The 11,412-nt window shown below is 42.0% G+C and overlaps 1 protein-coding gene across 1 annotated transcript in view; it reads left to right on the forward strand.

Annotated features, from left to right (window-relative positions):
* The first annotated feature begins 1,266 nt into the window (after positions 1-1,266).
* The window catches only part of npr1a (natriuretic peptide receptor 1a), a 90,562-nt gene continuing 80,416 nt past the window's right edge, over positions 1,267-11,412 (forward strand). The window contains exons 1-2 of the mRNA XM_060865570.1: positions 1,267-1,884; positions 3,657-4,403. Of these exons, the coding sequence (XP_060721553.1) occupies positions 3,674-4,403 (730 nt within the window). The 5' untranslated portion in view covers positions 1,267-1,884; positions 3,657-3,673. The remainder of the gene's footprint in view (positions 1,885-3,656; positions 4,404-11,412) is intronic.

Here is an 11,412-nt window from a genome sequence, read left to right on the forward strand (position 1 = left end):
GTCAGCATGTCCAGGTCACAGGGGAGCTATGAAGAGAAACAAGGGAGGCGTCCTCCCGTCCAGAAAGCAGCATTATTTATGGCCGGCTATGCGGCCTGCTGTGTTTTTGTCACACGGCTCGGCTTCACTGGTTGTGGAGCATCCGGGAAACGAGCTCCTGCCTCCCTCAGCCATATCGATCCGATTTGCTCGTTAGGAAAAGTGCTGCCGAGTGAAGACGTTGCAAAACGAGCTGCTCAAATATAGTGCCTGACTGAAAGAAAACAGGAGGATAGACGGAGGAGTTTGAAGGAGGGATGAAAAGAGGGAGATAGAGAGGGAGGAGAGGGCAGCAGGAGCCAATAAAAGCTTAATGGACTCAACAAAAATAGCACCTTTTAATTGAGCGGAAGAGTGCGGGAAAACACAGAACAATGAAAAGGAAGAGAGGCGTGTGATTAAAATGCCGGAGGTCACGAGGGACCCAGGACCAAAATTCCAAACAGTCAAACAGCGTCAAAAAAAAACAAGTCACTTTCTTTTGTTTAACAAGTGACAGAATTGCGTTCTGATTCATTTCAATTTGTTTTTGAAATGCGTTAGAATACTTTTATAACAATATATGAGTTACGCTACTCTTAAATCTCACATTTAGGAAACATTTTTAGTCATATATTGTATAGGTTAGGTTCTTTGGTTATGTTTGTTTGTTTTTTGTTTGTTTGTTTATCCAAATAAAAGGTGGAAAAAACAGGTTTCCTCATGGGGACCAGTCAGATGTCCCCTATCTCTCTCACCCTTGATCACTCGCAAGTCACACACACACACACACACACACACACACACACACACACACACACACACACACACACACACACATGCAGAAGATAGAAAGAAAGAAAGAAAGAAAGAAAGAAAGAAAGAAAGAAAGAAAGAAAGAAAGAAATCACTGGAACCCACCAAATGTCCCTAAAAAGGTTAAAACTGTCCCTGGTCCCCATTAAGATATAAATCCATGCCTGCACACACACTTAACTGTCCTTTAGATAGATAGATAGATAGATAGATAGATAGATAGATAGATAGATAGATAGATAGATAGATAGATAGATAGATGAAGGATGTATTAAACACACACACACACACACACACACACACACACACACACAGAGAGAGAGAGAGAGAGAGAGAGAGAGAGAGAGAGAGAGAGAGATTTTATGGTTTCTGGGAGGCTTATTTCAACAGCTCTTGGTGTAAGAGGGAACATTTGCCAAATATTCACGTCCCTTAATGCGTGTTTCTCATTTAAAGACGATTAATCTCAATCTGGCAACCCATGGTCTTCTCCGCACATGCAGCCGTGAGCAGCGGTGATTCTTTCCTTTCTATCTGCAGCACGTTTCCACTTGAACTCCTGTGTCAGGCTCAGTGAGGGACGACCAGCAGGACACGGACTTGTCCACTTCTCTCTCTCGGTGTTGACTTTTGCCGCTTCACTCATCGCAGGAGGAGGAATGAAGGAGGACACAAATCTCAGCCACTTTCGCTGCGCGCTGGAGAGATGATGACGATGCGTAAAGAGTGACGGAGAACCCGGAGATCTCCGTCCTGTAGGAACCAAACAGTCTGTATAGAGCTGCACTTCGGCATGAGGTCACTGAAAACCGACTTTATTCTGCGATTAATACACTAAAGTTTGGAGACGCACACACACACACACACACATACACACACACACACATACACACGCACACACACACATACACACGCACACACGCACACACACACACACACGCACTCACATACGCACACACACACACATACACACGCACAAACGCACACACACGCACACACCTGCTCCGGACCAAACATGAGGTTTAACCAGGTCTGAACACCGAATCTGAGGTAAAATCTAATATTCAATATATACATAAGAGAAAATATTATAATGATGTATGACGTAATATCATTTTAAAGTTCTGATTGATTTTTGTTGTAGATTTAGATTTTTTTTAAGGTATATTAGATGTGACCCTGTGTGTGTTATTATTATGAGTAGATCTGAATGAGAAGATGTGCATTAACACCTACAGGATTAAATATTTTCTTGCATCCAGAATTTAGAGAGTTGAATTTATCTTTTAATGTGTTTAATTAAAGCTATTGTTAGGGGGCCAAGGACTGAATAATAATAATAATAATAATAATAATAATAATAATAATAATTATTATTATTATTATTATTATTATTATTATTATTATGTATTTATTTCTTTATTTATGTGTTTGTTTGTTTATTATTATTATTGGTAGTAGTATTTATTTATTTATATTATTATTACTTTTTTATTCTTTATTTATTTTCTTCTTCTTCTTCTTCTTCTTCTTCTTCTTCTTCTTCTTCTTCTTCTTCTTATTATTATTATTATTATTATTATTATTATTATCCAGAGCATTAGCTTTAGTCTTATCTTTTAATGTGTTGAATATTATTATTATTGTTAAGGGGCCAAGCACCAACTTATCATTATTCACAGTATTATTTTTTAAGAGTCTGTACGTATTTATAGTCGAGTACAAACTCACAGTTGCATCATTCCTCCGTACATCCCAAACGTGTGTCACTCGTTTTTTATATCCTTGTATCGAATAGCGATCACCCAACAAATAACTATTCATTTTACAGTTGAAGGAAATATCGTAGAACATTTTCTAATCACCTTTTATTAGTGTTATGTTCAAGATTTTTTTTTTATTTTTGTGTTTGAATAAACTCCTGTTTGAATAAACAAACCTCACGTGCTGAAATAAAGGGGAATGATTCTTTTCTGAATGACCTGTTGAATCAATTCTTATAGATTAGGATTAACGACAACAATAGCATACAAGCATGGAGCTGTAAAGCAACTGTTAGCTAATAACCTACTGATAGAAGTTAAAACACATCAGTTAGCTTCAAACTGCACACTGAAAAAAAAAACACAGTCATTTTTATAATTAATCAGTGTTGTAACACAGCAGAAGAAGATTTTTAGAACATTAAATGTAAATCCAAAATGGCTGCCACTCCACAACGTAAACTATTACAATGTCGTGTGATTTTTGTAGATAATTTTATACAAAAAGGCTTTTTTTAGTTCAAGAGTTCAAGAGATTAATATTTAAATGCTAACAACTCAGTACTTAACATCTGTCTCTGTATATGTGTGTGTGTGAGTGTGTGTGTGTGGTTTAGCTTCAAAATGTAATAAATATGTTTTTTTAGATATATAATATTGTCAGTATAATTGCATGAAAGTAGTTCAGTTGTTTGTATTAAAAAAGAATCTCTGTCTGAAATCAATATTTTTTCATTTTCCATTTTTTCTTTTGATTGATTTTTGTTTATTTTTCATATTTAAAAAGCTTACATATTTTATACATTTTTATCATTTCATATAGCTAATGATATTATTTTTTAATAGAATAACATTTAATAACAATAACATACATAACATTTCTAGTACAAACATAACTCATCTTTATACATCTTTGTAATTGAAAATGATAATATATGGTAAAAAAAACATATTTTTATTTGAAGTGGTCAGGATTATTAGGATCCTCAGGTTCTTCAAGAATAAAATCTTTTCAGAGTGTACTTTTAACATCTTAACAATGTCTCTTGATGTGGTCAGGACCTCAGGCGCTGAAGATGGAGTGCACCTTGGTGGGATCGCTTTGGCTGCCTCTTCTGGTTCTGCTCAGCGGCGTGTCATTAGGGGTCGTGGATCTGGAGATGGTTCCTCAGCATGGAGGATCACCTGCTCTTAAGAACATCACCCTGGCTGTTATCTTACCACTCCATAACACAGAGTACCCCTGGGCATGGCCTCGGGTGGGTCCTGCTCTAAACTGGGCAGTGGAGAAGGTTAACTCAGACCCCACACTGCTCCCGGGTTACCGCATGCGCCTCGTCTTCAGCAGCAGCGAGAACAAAGATGGTCTGTGCTCCGACTCAGTGGCGCCCCTTGTGGCTGTCGACCTAAAGTTTGCATATGACCCGTGGGCTTTCATCGGGCCGGGCTGTGACTACGCGTCATCACCTGTCGCCCGTTTCACCACGCACTGGGAGGTTCCCATGGTGACGGCTGGAGCGCCGGCGTTGGGGTTTAACCTGTACTCTTCAATCACAAACACAGGACCAACGCATGAGAAACTGGGCCAGTTTGTATTAAAGATGCACAGAGACTTTGGCTGGCACAAGTACGCTATGTTCATGTTCCACGACCAGAAGAACGACGACCGACCGTGCTACTTCGCCGTGGAGGGACCATATACGGAGATGAAAGACGAGAACTTCACATCTGAGCACATCGTGTTTAACGAGAACGAGTCGGTTTCCTATGCTGATCTCGTTAACGATATTAGCCAGCAAGCGCGCGGTGAGTCGCAAAAGTTTCACTCAAACTCTGCTGTTAATTCATCTGTCCTGTGTAGTGGTGGGTGTTGAAAGTGGTGGTGGAACAAGACTCAAGTCTTCAGCAAAATGACATCTTAGAAAGTGAAACTATCTTGAATTGTGGTGGAGGCTCAATGGTGCTGGGTTTCTGGGAGGCTCTGGGTTTCTGATCAGAAGGTTGGAGGTTCAAGCCGCAGCGCTATAGAGCCTAGTATGGTGAAATCCTACTTATGAGGTGGTTTTTTTTTCAAGTGAGATATAGAGACACTGAGAGACAGACAGAGAGAAAGACAGAGAGATGGAGACAGACAGAGAGAAATGAGGGAGGATGAGAAGACAAGAAGAAAACACTTGAATGAAGGGGTCACATCTGCTGCTCATCTTTTAATCATTTCATAGCTTTTAGAAGTACAGATTGCTCTCGTCGCTGTTCCTCGTTACGGCTCTTGTTCGAAGCGACGTCTGTGAATAATTTCAAGGGTGATTTGACGCTCTTTATCCAATTAAGTCCGAACGGCACTTAAAGCCTTGTTGAGAATCTTGCTTTGTCTCTTTTCCCATGACATATTGGTGCAAGTGTCCAATACAAAACACACACACAACTTTTGTACGTCTCATCTGTTATTTCACTTTCCCTCTCTCTTTGTCTCTCTCTCTCTCTCTCTCTCGCTCTCTCTCTCACTCTCTCTCTCACTCTCTCTCTCTCTCTCTCTCTCTCTCTCTCTCTCTCTCTCTCTCTCTCTCTCTCACTCTCTCTCTCACTCTCTCTCTCTCTCTCTCTCTCTCTCTCTCTCTCACTCTCTCTCTCTCTCTCTCTTTCTCTCTCTCTCTCACTCTCTCTCTCTCTCTCTCTCTCTCTCTCTCTCTCTCTTTCTCTCTCTCTCTCACTCTCTCTCTCTCTCACTCTCTCTTTCTCTCTCTCTCTCTCTCTCTCTCTCTCTCTCTCTCTCTCTCTCTCTCTCTCTCTCTCTCTCTCTCTCTCTCTCTCTCTCACACTCTGTCTCTCTCTCGAGCTGTATCTCTAGTGTCTGATGCCAAATCTGATCAACTGGTAATGAGATATTTTCGGTCTTTCTTGGTGTCGATTCTGTGTAATTGCTTGTTCTATCGTCTGATCTCTAGAACAGTGCATGTGTGAGTGTGTGTGTGTGTGTGTGTGTGAGAGAGAGAGAGAGAGAGAGAGAGACAGAAAGACAGACAGACAGAGACGTTGTAAGGCTTTGTGTATGTGTTCAGTGTGCCATGACGTGAACTCCATCATGCAGAAAGATGGCACCGGTTAGGAAATTAGAGATCCAGACATTGGCGCACTGACGCTGAGAGAGCGTGTGTTAAAAATGCAACAAGCTCCTAATGAACACACACATGTATATGCCTATACTCATACCCACGTGCCCACCAGCAGACATCTTATCTGTTCTTTAATTAAAACTAGGAATGCAACAGCTGTCAGGAGTTCTTCACATGCATTAGTACGTGTAATATGGTGCATTGCAGCACGCTGACACTTGCCTCCAGGGTTTGATCCTGACCTCAGGCTAGTGTGGGTTTGAGAAAACATGGCAGGATGTTGACTGGCGTCTCTAAATTGCCTCAAGGTGTGTAGGAGTGTGTGAATGCGTGTTCCTGGTGTCTTGTAGTGTACGGCATCCCTTTTAAGATGTATTCTCAGCTAGTTCATGAGCCTGACCACAATACAGCTCTAATAATGAATAAATCTTTTGTGAATAAATCTTTTGCTATTTGTCAAGGGAAGGGTTTGTTTAGGGATTGGTTGTTGGGGTGGGGTTGTTGAGAGATGCTTGTTGGGGGAGAGGTTTTGGCATGGGGTTGTTGGAGGAGGGATAATTGATGGAGGGGTGTTGTGGTGGGGTTGTTGGGAGAGGGGTTTTGGGGTGGGGTTGTTGGGAGAGGGGTTGCTGAGAGATGGGTTGTTGGTGTATGGGTGTTGAGAAGGGTTTGTTGAGGGATAGGTTTGGGGTGGAATTGTTGGGAGAGGGGTTGTTGGGGTGGGATTTTGTGGTATTGGTGTTGAATGAGGGATTTTTGATAGAGGGGTGTTGTGGTTGGGTTGTTTGGGGAGGGGTTGTTGGAGAGGTTGTTGGGAGTGGGGTTGTTGATGTTGGAGGACGGATTGTTGATGGAGAGGTGTGGTGGTGAGGTTGTTTGGGGAGGAGTTGTCGGGGTATGGGTGTTGGAGGGGGGATTGTTGATGGAGAGGTGTGGTGGTGGGGTTGTTTGGGGTGGGGTTGTTAGGGTATGAGTGTTGGAAGGGGGATTGTTGATGGAGGGATTGTTCTGGTGGGGTTGTTGGTGTTGGTTTTGGAGGACGGATTGTTGATGGAGAGGTGTGGTGGTGAGGTTGTTTGGGGAGGAGTTGTCGGGGTATGGGTGTTGGAGGGGGGATTGTTGATGGAGAGGTGTGGTGGTGGGGTTGTTTGGGGTGGGATTGTTAGGGTATGAGTGTTGGAAGGGGGATTGTTGATGGAGGGATTGTTCTGGTGGGGTTGTTGGTGTTGGTTTTGGAGGAGGGATTGTTGATGGAGAGGTGTGGTGGTGGTGTTTGGGGAGGGGTTGTTGGGGTATGGGTGTTGGAGGGGGGATTGTTGATGGAGAGGTGTGGTGGGGGGGTTGTTTGGGGAGGGGTTGTTGGGGTATGGGTGTTGGAGGGGGGATTTTTGATGGAAGGGTGTCCTGGTGGGGTTGTTTGGGGAGGGGTTGTTGGGGTATGGGTGTTGGAGGGGGATTGTTAATGGAGGGGTGTTCTGGTGGGGTTGTTGGTGTTGGTGTTGGAGGAGGGATTGTGGATGGAGGGGTATTGGGGTGGGGTTGTAGCATTTACAACCAGGACACCTTCCGTAACTGTTAAATAAACGTCCCCTAAAAATGCTTCACCACATCAATGATAACATAAGAATCAGTTGGTTAAACAGAAGCATGTTTTTAAATCCAGTTTATATGGAGCGTAAACCGTAGAGCACGAGCTCCATGTGTACGAGCCGTTACTATAGAAACAACCGTGCGTTAAAACGAAGCTGTCGTTCATGTTACAGCCGGATCTGTCTGTGCTGTTATAGAAAAACAGTGCACACCTTCTGACCAATCAGATTCGAGTATTCAGCTGCACTTTAGTATAATTAAGAAGGAAAAGACTTTGTAGAAATGCTGTTATAGGAAATGAATGAATCACATTGTGCAGTGATGCTGAGTTACTGTTACCACAAAGAAACCGATCATTCTTTTACATAATAGCACAATGAAGTGTTTTATACCAAAGCAATTTGCCACAATTGCCTAACATCCTTTAAACAATTTAGATCCTGGTACAGCAGCTTTCACATGAAGTTAATAAATAAATAAAATACACATATTATAGAAGATGTCACCATATCAACAATTCTACATCTTTAAATGTTTTGCAAATGCAACTTTGTTCAAGTGCCACAGATAAAGACTGCAGACTATATCCTGTGTATGTTGTTGCTATGGAAACCATAAGGTGTTATTATAAGGTGAATAAATTAATATATATATATATAATACATAAGGTGTTAAATTAATATATATATTAATATTAATATATATATATAATTATAATATATATATATTATATAGTATATTCAGTCAACTGTCTTATTGTGTCTTTCAGACACGGTCGTTTATTAAAGGTGCTTTTTGATAGAACATGTCATTAGAAAGGAGAACCCGAAAAAAAACGAAGACATACTGTAACACTGAGCTAAACAAAGCTTTCTTTTAGCTTCTCAAGCTTCACTCTGGCAGATAATGTCAGAATTTCACACCAGTAAAATTGGCACAATCTAATAAAACCCCGAGTCCTGAATTGAGATTTTGACTGAAAGACCGGATTTGATATTTTAATATATTCAGCCCACTGTGTGAGATGAAGAGTGATTGATAGGTTCAGCTTCTCCTTTATCAAACACTGGATTTACTAATGCGGGTTTTGACGTATCATAAAATCTGCTGGCCAGTCTAAAAGGCTAAAAAAAAAAAAAGCAGTAGCATGAAGAAAAACATATGGCGAGCTACTTAGCTAATTAGGTGCATTAATGCAGACTAAAGAAAAAGTCAATGACAAAATGTCAGTGAGCAACATATCAGATAAGAGCTGTCTTTGAATCAGCAACTGATCAAATCTGCCCAACACGCACAACTGTGGTTCGTCCTCAAATTGTTACCAAACGATGACTTTGCTTGCTGTAGATAAGAGATTTCCCTTCACTGAGACCTAAACACTGTTCCAGCATGACGATGTCTCTGTGCACAAAGCCTCTGAGCTCCATGAAGACACGACGTGGAGGTTAATGTTGGAGTAGAAGAACTGGAGTGTCCTGCACTAAGCTCTGACTCTGACTCAACCCCAATGAACACCTTTGGGATGAACTGGAACTGGAATCGGGGGGCACGGTGGCTTAGTGCTTAGCATGTTCGCCTCACACCACCAGGGTTGGGGGTTCGATTCCCGCCTCCGCCTTGTGTGTGTGGAGTTTGCATGTTCTCCCCGTGCCTCGGGGGTTTCCTCCAGGTACTCCGGTTTCCTCCCCCAGTCCAAAGATATGCATGGTAGGTTGATTGGCATCTCTGGAAAATTGTCCGTAGTGTGTGATTGTGTGAGTGAATGAGAGTGTGTGTGTGCCCTGCGATGGGTTGGCACTCCGTCCAGGGTGTATCCTGCCTTGATGCCCGATGACGCCTGAGGCACAGGCTCCCCGTGACCCGAGGTAGTTCGGATAAGCGGTAGAAAATGAGTGAGTGAGAGTGGAACTGGAATCTCATCATCATCATCCCAACATCAGTGTCTCACTGATCTCACTAATGCTCTTGTGTATGAATGAATGAATGAATGAATGAATGAATGAACACAAACCTCAGAAGAGAAGTAAAGAACGGAGATTTTTAACATAACAGAAAAGGAGGAATAAATCTTGAATCTGATGTTCAACAATGACATGTGGTAGTGAAGATCTGAAAGCGTTACACCTTCTTGCAAGCCACATATGCAATGCATGCAAGTGTTTGTTTTCTGTGCATGTCAAGTAAGAGAAAAAAAAACTTCTGCAGTCAGCTACTGTATATAATACCTGCACTAATGGACCTGCTTCTCTTTGTAGCCATGCAAATCGCTCACAGCTGCTGAAGATTTAATCTACAGATCACCATGTGTTTACTGTGAGCTTAAACCGCTACTTAAATCTCTAATGACGTCCATACTCAAGTCCCACTCACCACTGCATGACTTCCTACTTTATCTATACAGCTGTAGAAGAGAAAGCCTTTCAAATCGTATCTGCCGTCACCCAGATAAGTATTTTAGCTTCTATGAAGTTGCTTCCTCTTGTTGTCTGAGGGGTTTAAATATACATTTTAAATGTATAAATGTATCCCTGGGGGGGCACGGTGGCTTAGTGGTTAGCACGTTGCCTCACACCTCCAGGGTTGGGGGTTTGATTCCCGCCTCCGCCTTGTGTGTGTGGAGTTTGCATGTTCTCCCCGTGCCTCGGGGGTTTCCTCCGGGTACTCCGGTTTCCTCCCCCGGTCCAAAGACATGCATGGTAGGTTGATTGGCATCTCTGGAAAATTGTCCGTAGTGTGTGATTGCGTGAGTGAATGAGAGTGTGTGTGTGTGCGCCCTGCGATGGGTTGGCACTCCGTCCAGGGTGTATCCTGCCTTGATGCCCGATGACGCCTTAGATTGGCACAGGCTCCCCGTGACCCGAGGTAGTACAGATAAGCGGTAGAAGATGAATGAATGAATGAATGAATGAATGAATGAATGAATGAATGTATCCCCAACGAGCAAACCAGAGGAGGCGATAGAAGAAATTGAAAAACTATCTGAGACGACGTGAGGAAGAAGGAACTGTCTTGAGATGAACCAGACTCTAAAGGGAACCTGATTATTTCCTTGTGTACTATATAAAGTATAGTATCAAAAAGTTAAACCAATTGTTTTATAGCTGTAACATGAAGTCTATATTGTTAAAGGTATGAAGAACAGTTCACTTGAGTCCAAAACTCTTCAGAGCCATCACCATGGTTTCTAAGTGCTATAATCCGCTGTAGTTTCGTGTATCTCCAGGCGGTCCGTGTGGGTCATCCTGAGCAACAGAAAGTGCTTCCCAATTGATAAGTACTCCAACCAGATGTTGGGTATAAGTATGGATCAGAAAGGACTGGAAAGCAGAAGGTGTCAGGATCACTGGGATCTCACGGCTAGACCAAAGAAGCTTGTATTGTAAGTGCTGCAGTTACTGAATGAAAGCGTTTTGTTATGTTAGGTCGAAGAACTCACAAATGCAAACAGTCTCGTTGAACCTAAAATTCAGCTTGTTGGGAGTTCACGATGGTTTTGTGTAATCAGACAGTTTTCAAAACATTTCGGAAATTCTTGAATTATTTGTATAAGTACTGACAAAATGAGGGTCATAGTTATTAAACTTGGATATATTTAACCCGTCTCTCAGGCGTTACATGATGCCAATGTTTTAGTCCAAATTTATTTCTTAGATTTTTTTTTTCCTACCCATGAGACTTACTTGGATTTACAGTTTTGCACTGAATGACCAGACTTACATTTCTGGGCATCACTAAATATTCCCACACTCTACTTCACATCTGTATATCTGTAAACACTCTCAGACCTGACGTGTAATTCAGATCTCGGCCGCCGTGGATACGCTGGATTTTGCCTTAATAAGGAAACAGCCACTGATGAATGTTAGCTACTTCCTGAAAAGCATGATTTGTCCCGACTTTTGTTCGTTTTTGAGTTATGGCTCTATTTTGGGTCAGATTTCTGGTGTAAGTCCTGGACTTTGCTTTGTATTGACCGTGTTTCTCTAAAAACTGACCTGGGAATTGATTCAGGGAGTTAATCAGACCCAGATGGTGGGAGAAGGGAGGTGGGAGGAGAGCGGGATGAGGAGAGAGTAAATTAGATGAGGACACTCCTGCTCACTCACTCACAC

The sequence above is a fragment of the Tachysurus vachellii genome, chromosome 3 (genome assembly GCF_030014155.1).
Source record: "Tachysurus vachellii isolate PV-2020 chromosome 3, HZAU_Pvac_v1, whole genome shotgun sequence".
Classification (NCBI taxonomy): Eukaryota; Metazoa; Chordata; class Actinopteri; order Siluriformes; family Bagridae; genus Tachysurus; species Tachysurus vachellii.